The sequence below is a fragment of the Rattus norvegicus genome, chromosome 11 (assembly GCF_021556685.1).
Source record: "Rattus norvegicus strain SHRSP/BbbUtx chromosome 11, alternate assembly SHRSP_T2T, whole genome shotgun sequence".
Lineage (NCBI taxonomy): Eukaryota > Metazoa > Chordata > Mammalia > Rodentia > Muridae > Rattus > Rattus norvegicus.
The window spans coordinates 53,791,575-53,807,455 of NC_141544.1; the positions used below are offsets into that span (position 1 = coordinate 53,791,575).

Consider the following 15,881-nt stretch of genomic DNA (forward strand, 5'->3'; position numbering starts at 1 on the left):
GGCAGTATAAATGAACAATTTAGGTAACAATTTTAAGAAATTCTTTATATGAATTTACATATTATGAGAACAAAAATTATAAATATTCATCACATCACACAAAAGCTGAAATACAATCCTTAAACTTTACTTTTCTTCTAAGCTAACCCTTTTTTAAATCAGTTGTTCTTAATCTGTGAGTTAGGACCCCTTTATGGGGGGGTTTAGGGAGTCAAATGACTCACAGGAGTCACCTAAGGCCACCAGGAAACACAGAAATATTATGATTTATAATAGTAGTAAAATTGCAGGCATGAAATAGCTATGAAAATAAGTATATGGTGGGGGGGTCACCATAACATAGGAACAGTTTTAAAGGGTCAAAGCATTAGGAAGTTTGAGAATCATTGATTTAGACTGTTCCTTATAACTCTGGTATTTCTTCACATATTTCTGAGATAATAAGATGCAATGAGGCAATTTTGAGGAAATGCTGGAATTAACTCAGCAATATGTATAGTACTTTTGTTCCAGTGGCGGTGGGTCAGAAGACTCACATTTCGACACTGATTGCAGTTTTATTTGATACCATGTGGGATTTTCTATATTGTGCAGAGATATTCTGAAAGACGCAGCTAGGCCTACAAATAATTTTCATTTAAAAATAGAACTTAAAATAAAAGTTATAGTATACCCAGCCTCTGAGGAATGAGGGTGAGCAGAGTCTGGGGTACCATGTGCTTTCTGAGAAGGTGGAAAAGCATTTTTGGGGGGGGGGCTTTCATTCTTTCAAAGTATAAAGAGGAAACCCATGTTGAAGCAAAGGGTGTTTATAGGAAGAGACCCTATTTGTAAATGGTATTAGTATATAAAGTGTAGCAGAAGGAGTTGGATTTGCTGCATAGGATTTTTCATTCTGAGCTTGAAAACTGACACCGCAGGTCAGAAAAATCGCTCTGTCATTGTAAAGTCAGTCTGGAGAGTGAGGGTAAGAGATATCTTCTATCCAATGAGTTATTTGTTTTTCTTGAAGAAAAAAAAATCAACATAAGGAACTCCCTGAGAGTTTTCAAGACAAATGTCTGTAAATGCATTATGGCTGCCAAGGTATAATTTCTGAGTGTCATGGAATATTTGTATAATTTATAAATGATAACAAAGCAATCAGGCCATATTCAGAAAAGCCCAATGACACACAATTTAGTTGAATCTGAGGATTAGAATTAATTGTCTCTCTTTGTTCCACATTCTAAATCTTAGTAAATGATTCAGTACGTGTCATTACAGCTTAATATTTGCATGAAATCACAGTTTAGCTGGCATAATTTAACAGCAATTAAAAAGCTATTTAATCATCATGCAAATTGGTTGTGAGGGCCCTTGAGTGAGAAGGGTGTCTCTATTTTTTAAATTTTTTAACATATGTCTAAGCAGATAGTTATATACTTGTGGACACCCATAACATAATTGATAGAACTTCCTAGTTGTAGATGTATAAATGAATAATAATTCATGTTATCAATTTAAATAAAAGAAAATCAGCAATATAAATGTGTCACAATGAAGCATTATTGAGATAATTAATTTTTGCCCCTCTGCATAAGTTTAAGAGGAAGGTAAAAATGCACATTTGATCTTGTGTTTAAAATTTCCTCCACATTTTCTTTTCTGAAGGCATACATATCTGTAAGCCCACAAAAACATAAAATGACATAAAGCAAGACTTTCAGCAACCTTTAATAAAAATTCCCAACACCTTTCTAGGTCTGGAGTTAAGTAATAGAAATAATGGTGGCTGGAGATTCCTGCCTGTATATGACTGACATCAGAGCTGTAGAAAAGGAAATAAGAGGCAATATCCTAAAGCCCATGCAGTGTCATGTGATTTATTGCATATATTTTGATCATCAACTATATATAGGAGACCTTATTGCCATGGCCCTGTTCTCAAACCATGTACCATACTCTACTATGGTGGTCTTTTAAAACATGTCACTCCCATATATTAAAACCTTTGAGTCTGGCTGGGAAGATGGTTCAATATATAGAAAAGTATTTTTATGAGGGTTTGAGTTCAAATATATAGAACCCACATAAAAGCAGGGTTCATTAGGTAAGCCTTTTATAATCCTAACTCTCCAAAGAAGGAGAAAGAAAGCAGACCTGGATAATACCCAAAAGTTTGTGAATTAATTCACAGACCACGTGAAGATCAAGAACAAGGAAGACCGAAGTGCAGATACTTCAGTCCTTCTTAGAAGGGGAAACAAAAACACTCACAGAAGGAAATATGGAGACAAAGTGTGGAACAGAGACTGAAGGAAAGGCCTTCCAGAGACTACCCTGCCTGGGGATCCATCCCATATGTAGACACCAAATTCGGACAATATTGTGGATACCAAGAAGTGCATGCTAACAGGAGCCTGATATAGCTGTCTGTTGAGAGGCTTAACCAGATCCTGAAAAATATAGAGGCAGATACACTCAGCCAACCATTGAACTGAGAACAGGGTCCCCAATGGAGGAGTTACAGAAAGGACTGAAGGAGCTATAGCGGTTTGCAACACTATAAAAAGAAAACAATATCCACCAAAGAGACCCCTCCCCCAACTCAGAGCTCCCAGGGACTAAACCATCATCCCAACAGAACACAGGGATGGACCTATGGCTGGAACCGCATATGTAGGAGAGGATATCCTTGTTGGGCATCGATGGGAGGAGAGGCCCTTGGTCCTCAATGCAGGGGAATAAAAGAAAAAGTAGCTACCTCAGTCCATTCTCTAGCTGAAGGGGTTTGCAACCCCATAGGAAGAACAACAATATCACCCAACCAGACCCCCCTCTGCCCCAAGAGCTCCCAGGGTCTACATCACCAACCCAAAAGTACCCAAGAAGTGACCCATGGCTCCAGCGCATAAGTAGCAGAGGATGGCCTTGTCAGCCACCAGTGAAGGCTCAGTGCCCCAGTGTAGGAGAATGCCAGGGCAGGGAGGTAGGAGGGAGAGGATGATGGGTGGAGGAGCACGCTCATAGAAGCAGGGGGAGATATTGGGTTTCTGGGAAAGGGGACCACATTTGAAATGTAAATTTAAAATTCCAATAAAAGGTGTTTACAAATATAAAAATCTGATATATATTTATAAATAAATATATAAATAAATATTAAAATAAATATATATATAAATTAAAAAACGTAATAAACAACAACAACAAAAAAGACAAAAAGAAAAACAACAAAAAGGCCAGGTCTCAAACAAGGTGAAAGGTATAAACAGATACTTAAGGTTGTCCTCTGACTTCCTTGCAATCTCTGTGGCATGTGCATATCTTCATTCACACACGCTTGTCCACACACACTTATCCACATGTACTCATGAACACACACACACACACTCTTTCTTGCCCTTCCACTAAAAATCAACTGCAACAACACAGGAATGATATCTACCATACCTCTCAGTGTATCAGTCACATGGCAGTCAGTAAAAAAAAAAAAGCATCCATTTAATGAATAAATGAATAGAAGGTGATATTCAAATGATGCCTACATCGCCATTTGAATTTCTGCCCTACAGTATTATTAAAGAATTCCTACCTAATGAGCAGTTTCTCTTGATAAAAGAAATTTACAGGACTCTTTAGATTTCTTCAAATGAAAGATTCTAAATTGTGGGAGAAATGTTGGTTGTTCCAGCCTTTTTATAATGAGTTATTTTACAACTATTTTTATAAACAGTATTCTTATGACATTTTTATATACCATGAGATACACTATATCATGGACTTATGACATTAAGATATCCCTCAACACAGCGTCTGACCCTGATGACACAGACCTTCAGGTCATATTTGATCAGTGAATGAAGATTAGCTGAGATAGGAAGGACTCACGTGAGTAAAAAAGATGAATGGCATAATTTTACAAGACTATGTCATGAGAGGCTGCTGAGTACTATGTGCTGTGCCACATGTAGAAACTCGACAAGAAGACGACCACATACATCATGAGAGCAACCCAAGTTAGGTGTCCATGACAACGAAGAGAGAATCGCCTGTCTTCTTTAGGGATATTTCCAATTGAGGCCTCTGATTTTCATATTATTCCATTTCCAAATAGTCTACCTACTCTGCATTTATGATGATGCATTCCCAATGGCTGGAAAATAGATTCTATGTGTTTGGCAAAGAAAATAAATGTTTTTCCTACACAACAATGAAAGTACAAATAGTGAAAGACTGAATGCAATGCGATGAGTACACCACAGTTGGTTTCAAACTGAGAAAATGGTGAGATAATTAATGAGGAAGTTAGGATACCCATCTCATAATTTATAATTTCCATGAATTTCATATTTTACAGCAATCAAACTTTAAAAGTGTCCTTTGGAGATATATGGACTTTGACATTAAATATCGAAATGTAAATACCCAAAAATTAAGAAAGGTACTGTATTCACCATTAAAGACTTTCTTCCTAAGCTTCATCAGATATTCAAACAGGTTCTTTACACTTCCTGTAAGGAAATGGTTACCAATTATTATTAAAAATTAGCAACATATGCTTATGAAAATTTCTATGTTGTGCCACCATCTTTCATTGTCCTATACCAATACAATTTGTTTTCTAATTGTTTTTCTCCAGGACCACCTTCAGCTCCTAGAAATGTGGCTTTTAACATTAATGAAACAGCCCTTATTTTGGAATGGAGCCCACCCAGTGACACAGGAGGGAGAAAAGATCTCACATATAGTGTAATCTGTAAGAAATGTGGCGTAGACGCTAGCCAGTGTGAAGACTGCGGTGCAGGACTTCGATTCATCCCAAGACCCACCGGACTTATCAACAATTCCGTGGTAGTACTTGACTTTGTGTCTCACGTCAATTATACCTTTGAAATAGAAGCCATGAATGGAGTTTCTGAGTTGAGCATTTCTCCCAAGCCATTCACAGCTATTACAGTGACCACAGATCAAGATGGTAAGTACCGTTGTTATGGGTAACGTGATTGGTCTAGCTTAGTTTAATTTAATTTAGATTAGTTGAAATATTCATGCAATAGACCAAAATGTGATCTCTTTGCTTTCATTTCTTATCATGGTGAATAAAGAGGTTTTGATTTTGTTTTTGTTGCTGTTTCAACTTGGTTTTGTTGTTTTGGTTTTTTTTTTTTATCCTAAGCAGTATGGCTGGTAAGATAAAGTGCTTCTCTGTAATGAGTGTTTGTATTTTTAATATAATCAGATACCGATATTTCTTAATAAGTGCGTATTTAATTTTGCCAGTGGAAGGTAGCTATAAATAAAATGTTGCTAAATGCACCGAAATTCAATCAGCCCACTTATGCTTGCCATCCATTTTCCATGCCAAATAAAACACATAACAACAGTTGTTCAAATTATAATTATTCTGTGTTTTTAAAAGTTGCAGTTAACATATTCAACAATGATATTATACCCTTTTAAGGAAATACAGCCCCACTAACAGAGGTAAGGATACACACACATTCAAATTCTCTTTTTCATGTGACATTGTGAAAACAATTTAAAATGACTTAAAACGTGATAAATGTGGTTAAACACACCCATTATGTGATTCCAAAATTTCATTCTTGTATAGTCAGGCATAAACCCTAGTGACTTTTTAAGTATATACTATGTCTACTTCTCCTCCAACATAATTATATTACAGAGTGTGATAGAGAAAAGATACAAGGTCTTAAAATGTCGTTTAAGAAGCAATCACAATTGATATGGATATAACAGACTGTCTTACAACAGAAAGCATAGGCAAACACATAACACAAATTTATCAAAAGAAAGCAAGTTTTATAGGCTTTCTCAGTTTGCTGTATCAGCTGTAACAAACATCCTGTCCTTTGTGACTTACACAGCACTTTCTCTGTCACAGTGCTATAGGCTGGAAGTTAATAAAAAGACTGATCCCACCTTGAAATGGTTTGTAGGCCTTTCAAAATGGCAGACTTTCCCATGCCTCCATGTGGTCTTTTCGTTTCTGTATCCAGTCCCCTAAAATTCTCTTTGTTCATGGGCATCAGTTATGGAATTATGACCACTAGTGTAACCTTAGATTTCCTTAATACTCATTAAAGACTTATTGCCAAATATATCAAACTTTTGGAAACTCAAAGTTACATTTTATCTATTAATAAAGAATAATAGATTAATTCAGCTAATGACATAAAGTTACTTAGTACTTATGTAACTTAGTATAAAGTAAGTCTTTATAAGAATACTAACCAAAGGGCTGAGGATTTAGCTCAGTGGTAGAGCGCTTACCTAGGAAGTGCAAGGCCCTGGGTTCGGTCCCCAGCTCCGAAAAAATGAACCAAAAAAAAAAAAAAGAATACTAACCAAAGGTTAGTATTCTTTAAAACAAAATGATGGGCAGTGTAGAGATAGTTTTCTGGTTAGTAGCCCTTGGTGCTTTTCCAGAAAACACAGGTTCAGTTCCAATCACCCATGTTAGGAGGCTGACAACAAATGGAGCTCTAGCTCCAGGGAGTCAAGGGCTTTCTTTCATTCTCCAGCTGTACTTGAAGACACATGGCAGACACTAATGAAAGCAAACGCATAATAAAATAAATCTTCAGAGAAAGCACGCTGGTTGTATTGCTAGACAACATTAAATAGAATGAAAGTACTGCTATATACATCTTGGATGGCCCTTGAGGACATGATGTTAATTTTACAAATTAAGTACCAAAGAATTCGCACTGTATGATTCCATCATTCTTGAAATAAAAATGGGGCAAATATTAGAGTAATATATTTAGGGAAGTGATGTAGCTTGGGATGGGTAGCAAAAAGAAAAAGAAAAAAGCCCCATGATGATCATGAAGACAATCACTAGCCCCTGATAGTGTACCCTTAACGAACAATCTCAGTTAAAAGTATAAAACAATTTTATTTTTATGTCTCTGTGATAGAGAAGTAGATTGCCTGAATTTTTCTAATCTCAGAATGAAATAGTTTTGATTATACTATTGATGTGATAAATTATACTAGCACAGTGAATATACTAATGTCAACTCCTTTTATATTTTGTAGTATATGTATTCAAACAGGGTGGGAGGATACCCAAGGGAGGGCATGTTCTTAGAGGCAAATGGGAGGAGTGACAGGGGAAAGAACTCTGTGACGGGGAACCAAGAGAAGGAGCAACATTTGAAATGTAAATAAATAAAATATAAATTAATAAATAAAAGAAACTATTCTTATATCTATGAACATGTCACAACAAAACTTTAAATTTCTACTAAAAGTAAATAAGAACTAGATGTGAAATGTGTTTTGATTAATGTGAAATATTACATAAATTGTCTTGCTGCTAAACTCCAAATTTGGCTCTAATAAGTAAAGTCAAGGGAAATATTATTGTCCAAATCTTTATGTTTAGGGAGCAGTTTTCTCCTTCATTAACAAAATAACCACACATCAAATAATTTGCTTGATGGTCATGCGTATAGGATTCCTGCTTACTCCTTTTCTCTGTCTCCTTTGGTAGGAGCAGAATCTTGCTGAATGTGATCGTAATAACAAGCACATTAGGCTACTGTTTTTGCTAACTAACAAAATTACAATCCTCTAGTTCTAGCACAATTATTGTTGTACAATAAAAAAGTCAAACCTATCAGAATGTAAAGTATTATTTTAAATAAACATGTCTATAAACATGCTTATATACTTTCCTTCATAAACACAGCAACCTTTCATTCCAAGATTGTGAAAGTTTATTCAGTCTACTTCTCTATCACAGAGACATAATATAAATTGTTTTCCACTTTTTAAGTAAGACAATTCCTTCAAAGTATAACCCCAGAAATGGCTTAGCAGTTGGGACCACTCAGGATTCTTACAAAGGATCAGGGTTTAGGTAAAGAACTCATAGTAGGAAGATTACAACTTTATTTACTGGGACACTTAAATTTGTGCAGGTACACACACACACATAAATTTAAAATTAAATAAATTGTTTCTTAAAGTTTAATTATATATATGAAGATAATAAACATGAAATAATAAGTTCTATCCACATATGAGACTATATAATGTGGAAACATATCATTAAGCAGTCCTCACAATACCTATTTATTGGTAACTAACAAAGCATTATGGTTCTCTTAAATTTTATATATAAGAGAAAACTAATATTACAGTATGTTTAAATATTATTTTAAAGAGCACATAGATTATCAATAACCAAAAATACTGGCATACTTACACTTAGTACAATTTTGCATCCAGCTTTACAGGTGAGAATCTATTCTTGAGCCATGATTTGAAGTGAAACCTTCTTCGTTGCCCTCTCTCTGTGTAACTGAAGTTCTTTGATGTATAAGTCCTTAAGAATCATCTATATGAACTTGCAAAAACTCTAGTGAATTGACAATTGTAAAATAATATAATATTGGGTCTGTGGTTTAAACTTTTGTGGTCAACTCAAAGGGGTCAACACTATATTGAATTTAAAAAGAGTTCATAGTAATTTGTATACCAAAACCAAATTTTGAGTCCCCATTGTTTACCATGTTTTTTTTTTAATTTTTTTATTTTTTGGTTAGTTTGTTTACATTTCAAATGTTATCCTCTCTCCTGGTTTCTCCTCCACAAACCCCCTATCCCATTCCTCCTGCCCCTGCTTCTATGGGGTTGCTCCCCCACCCACCCACCCACCCACTGCTGCCTCACCACCCCACCATTCCCCTACAGTGGGGTATTGAGCCTTTACAGAAACAAAAGCCCCCCCTCCTATTGATGCCTGACAATGCCATTCTCTGCTACATATGAGGCTGGAGCCATGGGTCCTTCCATCTGTATTCTTTGGTTGGTGATTTAGTCCCTGGGAGTTCTGGGGAGTCTGGTTGGTTGATATTGTTCTTCCTGTGGGATTCCAAGCCCCTTCAGCTCCTTCAGTTCTTCCCCTAACTCCTCCATTGGGGACCGCGTGGTCAGCCAAAATTGAATTTGAAGTTTCTTTGAGAATTTTCTTTCAAGTCCTTGAGGGTTATTTCCTCCAACTATTTAACAACATATGATAGTTTTATTCTGAAATAAACATAGGGAAACGGTGTGCCTTAATCTTCATAATCTTAACTATTTAACAACATATGATAGTTTTATTCTGAAGAAAACATAGGGAAACGGTGTGCCTTAATCTTCATAATCTTTATAAGGTATACATAATTAAATTATATTAAAACGAAAAGTTGTGCCTCATCCATCCATTTGAAATTCACTTAGTATATTTGTGGGAAGAGTATTACATTTGTGTATGATACTGAAAGATCACTCATAAACCTTGAAGTCTAGGTCCGACAGTTTCACCAGATCTAATTAGTACTCTTTAAGTCTTAATAAAGAAAAGCCCAGGATACTCTGAAAGCTAGAGTGGAAAAATGCGGGTCTTTCTAAAAATAATACATATGTCCTCTGAGGGATGACTAGAATTAATTTAATTAGGGAAAATAAACATGGGGGAAATTTCCAGATAAAAGGAAACAAGCAAGGCATCCAAGTCTAAGGGACTGACATATATAATGATATTTCGCAGAAGTACAATATTCATGGAAGCAAAGAGTGTAAACTTAGACTTTGGGAGCGTACTGGACTGTAACTGAGGTAATTCTTAAAGTTACGAGATAAACCATTAATAGGAAGATAGTCTGTAACACCAAAAGCATACGAGGAATGAGGAAGTAGAAAATGATGCTATTGGTGAGAACGTATATGTATGATTGGGAGATAAATTCCATAAACCAAAACTATGAATATTTGAGCCATAAAACTATATAAAAATTTACCTTAGTTTACCTAACACACTCAGAAATTTTTCATATTTAAGAAATATTAAGAAAACCACTTAAATGTTTACTGTTGCTTTTAATTGATTTTTTTAAAAGGTCTTTCTAAACCAGTTGGTAGCGGTACATGACTTTAATCCCAGCACATGGACGGCAGAGGGAAACAGATGGCCAACTTGGTCTACAGAACGAGTTCCAGGACAGATAAGGCTACACAGGAAAATAACAAAACAAAACAGAAACAAAGTATTTACAAACCTCTCAAAATTAGAGTTGTGAAAACAGTTCCTGAATATTTTGCTTTTAGATGAACAAATTGTGAAGTTTTAGATGAACTTTAAAACTAAAAATATAACAATTCCTTGTTTTAGAAACTCGCACGATATCTTAATTTTTTTAAATAAAATGAATGTGTAATATTTTAATACAGTATATTTTGAGAATATTCTTTCCCCTCCCAGTGACTCCTCTATCTTCCCTTTCCTCACTAACCGTGAAATTCCATATTCTTTCTTCTTCTAAACGACAAAAAACAAACCAAAATCAAAAATTCGTGGTCAAGTCTGTTTTGTGTTGGTCAACCACTCCTGTGCCTGAGCCCTGCCATGGAGTGTGGGGTGTCACTAGATGAAAACCATTTTTTACCTCTGAGCAGCTATGGATTGTAACTGACTCCTACGTTAAGAGTGGGAATTTATGCCTACTTCTATTCTTCATGATGGCCTTTTGTCTGCTCTGAACTTATACAGGCCTTGTGCATGCTGTTACTTTCATATATGTATAAACCCGGCTGTGTCTGGGGGACACTATTGCCTTCTTAGAGCAGTGGGTCTCAACTTTCCAAATGCTGCAACCCTTTCATACGGTTCTTCGTATTATGGTGATGACCAACCATCAAATTACTCCGCCGCTACTTCATAACTGTAATTTTACTAGTTACAAATTATAATGTAAATCTGATATGTAGGTTATCTGGTGTGTGATTCCCAAAGAGGTCTTGATTCACAGGTTGAGAATGACTGCCTAAGAGTCAACCATCATCGATGGCTTTTATAATATTTTCGCCTTCTCTTCTATATAGATTCCTAAGCCTAGAGAGCAAGGTTTTAATAATAATCCATTTAAGGCCAGATACTCAAAAGTCTTTCATTCTCTACACATCACCCAGCTATGAATCTCTATGGTAATTATTATTTAATACAAGAAGAAGCTCCTCTGATGAGAGTTGAAGAAGGTTTTGCTCTATCAGTATATTAATATGCCGCCAGGATTCATTTTATTGCTATGTTCTTTCAACAGAGTACTTGTAGTATGTCTTTTTTAGGACAGATGAAATATGTAGTCTCAAGTTCTTAGCTTTTGTGATATTGTCAGATATGGGTTTGGTATTCTGGATAAGACCATATAACTTTTAATTAGTGTGGCTTATCAATAACAGGTATGCCTTATTTTCTTAAATGTACCAGAAAGGTGTTTTATTTTGGAAGCAAAATACAAAATCAACACCAGAAAAAAAATTAATTTTCAAGTCATGGTAAAATCAATCAATCGTTAAATCAATCAATCAAATGTGCAATTCAATGCAAAGCATTTTTAGATAAAAATTAGCAAAGTAAAGTATTCATCATTGACAGTCAAGAAGAAGCAAACTCTGTTTATGGACACACTGACATGTGCAAAGCACCTTCAAAGTGAAATAAATGCACTTCATTAATTCTGCTGATGTGGATAAAGGGATATTAAATCAATTATTATCAGAGGCGAGCTGTCAAATCCTTTACCTTCTTAAACTATATGTTCAATACCCCCATCACCACTGTTGGGTGACAATTAAGTATAGTCTGCAGTCAGGTTCATCTTTTCATCGTGAATTTGCGTCTTTGCTCTGGCAGCTGTAATAATTGAACGGGCACTGAAATAGATTGAAATCTACAAAGCACACCAATATGTTTTCAAACCTCAGGTGTTCCCTTTTTTTTAGTTCTCTGAAGTTTGGGAACACAACATATTTAAAATTCACACAACCTTTGTGCCTCATTGGAGAACATAGCTAGGCATCATCTTTTATGCTCACGTGCTTTGTATTTGGACATCTTTTCACCCTCAGTGTTTAAAACAAATGCTGTTGAAATTCTCTCTAACACGGGTACAAGTCAACTCAAAGAAAAACAGAAAAAAATATCTAAGTTTTAAGTATTTGCTAACAATACATTGACTGGAAGACAGTAGTATAAGGTTTGTTTTTGTTTACACAGGGAGTACCTGTGACCTGACTAGCTTCTGACGCCAGCACTGCTGTACACTGGGTTTTTCATGTTCTTACAGGCAAAGCAAATGACTAGAGTCTAAAGCTCCAGACACCTTGCATCAAAGTGTAAAACTTACCTCTCTCCTCGGGAAAAGTATTGCCCTCTGGGAAAGTTCAGTGAATATTTTATTTTAGTGAAGATAACAGAAATGTCAGTCTAGTTAATCATTACTTTATAGCCCTGCCAAATGTTGAATGATATTAGAATCTGTAATTGGAAAGTTTATTTTTAGTTTTGCAAAACATCAAGTTATTTCCAAGCCTAGTGTTTATTTTATTGTCAAGCTTTTTTTGAGTAATTGATACAGGAAGAATCCCCTGACCTTATAAATCTCCTGTGACATAGTCAATCAGTGATTCAGCTCCTAGACACCAGTACAGACAAGTGGACCATTCATCCTGAAAAATTATGAGCACATTGACTCATGCTATAATTTCACTTGAGCAGGACTGTTCATCTTTAATAATATTTTATTTTTAAAAACTTTATACAAATGTAAAATATTATCTACTACCTACTATGGCCCTTCTATCTCCCTAGATACAACTTGTCTCTCTCTAACTTTATATTCCCTTTTTGTCTTCTTTGTGTTATTATTATAACTATAACTATTCCCTTGAGCCCACTTGGCAAAGGCAATATGGAAATAACTGTAGGAATATCCACTGGAACATGGGCATCCTATTAGCAACCACATTCCCCAAGAAAAGGAGCTATCCTTCTTTAGGTAAGGGCTCCATTACTCAGGAGTTAGAGCACTGCTCTTGCATTTTTTTAAATAACATTTTCCCATATCATATAAATGCTATTAGAAGCCAAAGATAGTATGTTATTATACATAAAATGAACCATCCTGTAACTAATTATTACAAGAAATACTTGTAGATTTCAAAGGTTGATGATGGGATGAGTTAGTCTTTCATTCATACATTTCATCATGGGAAGATATTTGTTTCAGTTATTTCTTCCAGATGTTCTGTGTTCTAGGACTGAAACAATAGAACTACAAAGTAGAATTAATCATGTCTTTGCTGGCACACTCCCTTTGATATTCCCTGAGAAGGAGAACTGAGCAAAATGAGCGAATTGGTAGGAATAGTTGGGCAGAAAAGCAGAAGAGCCTGTCTTGAAACATGAAACTTGAGTAGCTTGCGAATCTAAGAGAAATTTCTGAGACTACATAAAAAGACTAGGGCAGAAAGTGGTCACTTAAAGGGCAAAGTCTTAAATTCAAGCAGAGAATCTGGAAAGTAACAAGAAAATACTATTGCATTTTCATTCCTAAAGCCTAATTTCTTCTCCATTAATTCCTTCAGTGCTATACCTAATGACTTTAAAATAAAAGGTTATTCATAATCAACAGCAAACTAGCTTCTACTATAGATATCATTTCTTCTTCTCTAGGGAAACATGTTTATTCTTCTCTTTATTTCCAGCTACTGACTGTTAACATTATCAACTATTTCCTATTTTATATATTTGTAAGAAAAAACCACAAAACTTTTCAAATTTAAAATAATAAAATCTTCTAGCTGATTGATTCCTTTATTCCTATGTAAGTAATTTTCATTGCATTTGTCTGTACAGATTGAAAAACAGTAAAGATTAGTTAACCAAATGCTTTGAATCCTGTGAAAATTATCCATGGTAATAGGTGACACACTAAATTGAAGATCAGTGAATAGAATGGTAGTCTAAATTTTCTTTAACTGCCACATGATACAAAGTACTGCTATAGCCTAGGAAAATGGCTTGCAATACCAATGCAAATCTTGGTTTAAAAAGTGAAAGTCATTTTGATGTTATGACTAAACTATCTACAAAAATTGATTAATGTGGAAAACCAGTTCATTTCCAATTATTACTGAATACTATTTTCACTGTTTAATTTTCTGAAACAGTTGAGGTAATGCTTTGCAGTAATTTGATGTAATCACAAAGTTGAAAACACACTAATTTATTCAAGAATTAATATATACATATTTAGTGTATATATTAGCCTTATTAATAATGTGTGTATTATCCAATGTCTTGCCGTATATCCTTCCATTATATCATTTAAAAGACAATTACCAATCTTTTAATCAACTTAAAATTTCACGTAGCATCTTTAGTTCAAATAGTGTTTTCCTGTTATACATTTATCAGCATTTCCTCCTGATTCTGAAGCAATTAACACCAGCTGTGTAGTCTACTGGATGGTGAAAAATGGCAAAACAAAACAAATAAACAAAGAAAAAAACCCATTGGACCTTTTGCTTTTAAAACAAGGACAAGGGGCCATGAAAGGAATGAAACTCTGATGTTCCTTGTCTCTCTTCTTTTTCTCCTATTGTATCAGAGGACTTCTATTATCAAGGTAATGAACCCCTACATACAAGTTGTAAAGCTTCAAATTATTAGCATGAAGTTTACAATGCATCTTTATATTGTTCAATTCAGTTTTAAATGCAAGTATAAGAACTTTTAATTCACATACAAAATCATGGAAATTGTACGATTCGTTTGTCTATAATCACCTTAACCAATGAGTGTCTCAGGGAGTTTGAGCTAAGAAATATAAACCATATACGGTTAGAGGTCTTAAATCTACCTACCTTAAGGGTATTTCAAAGATACTGGCAAAGGATGAATAAAAGAACTCCACACTTCAGTGAAATAAGGCTGTCTCAGAATCCCAGCTTCGTTTTCAAAACACAGTGGACCTCTGGTGCTCTAATAGTCTTTGAGAACTCCATCCTAGAAACAGTAATTAATTTGAAAAGGATTGAGTGTGTTAGGTACTATCTGTTGCTGTGATAAATTCCTTGACCAAAACAACTTAGAAAAGTAAGTGTTTAATTAGCTTTACAGTTTCAGACAGAAGGTGAGAAGCAATAATGGCAGAACAAAAAAAGAAATAGCTGGGAGCTCAGAAGGCAGAGAGAGTGCACTGAAGAGGATGGGAGTCATTTGACCAGCATGCCCACTCCCAGCAAGACCTCAAACATGGACAGACCTCCAAATCTTACCTAAATACCCAACAACTGGAGTCAAAATTTCAAATACTATTAATTTATGTTGGGTAATCTCACTCAAGCTGCCTCTAAGAATTTGATTTTACTAAAATACAGTATCTACAAGGAATTCAGTGAATGACATTCTCCTCCTCGTCCTCCTCTTCCTGCTTTTCTTCCTCTTCCTTTCTCCTCTACCTTCTTCTCTCTCTCTCTCTCTCTCTCTCTCTCTCTCTCTCTCTCTCTCCACACACACACACACACACACACACACACACACACACACACACACACACACCATGTGTAGGACAGTTCTGATTGTGATCTCTGGCATGATTCTGGCTCTCCCACTGAAATTTGGAAGTAGACCAATCATGTGGGCATTTCTTCAATATATTTGTGTGGTAGTTACCAAAAATCTACCACCAGGGATTGGAAAACATCTTAGCTGAGAAAAGGGAAGTATGACAGAAAGAACCTTCTGTTTGGTTTTATGAGATAGATGAACATAAAATCTTTCCTGGATCCCAGGACTTAAATCTCATTCCATCATTCCATTGCACTTAAAATCATGTCTATAAAGATGAAGATTATTAATATATTCAAGCTGACCATTAAGCCCTTTATAAACTGAGGGCACAGTACAATTGGTTATGATACACACTGAAATAATACAATTGATTTTTGACTTTTATGCTTCTCAACAACATGAAATGATCTGGGACTATGTCACAAGAATGGGCTATACATGCATGTTTGAGACATGGCATACATAT

General features: G+C 35.2%; 1 protein-coding gene across 1 annotated transcript in view; it reads left to right on the forward strand.

Annotated features, from left to right (window-relative positions):
* Positions 1–15,881, forward strand: part of Epha6 (Eph receptor A6) — a 962,116-nt gene that overhangs the window by 366,261 nt on the left and 579,974 nt on the right. The window contains 1 exon segment of the mRNA NM_001419529.1: positions 4,622–4,957. Coding sequence (NP_001406458.1) covers positions 4,622–4,957 — 336 coding nt within the window.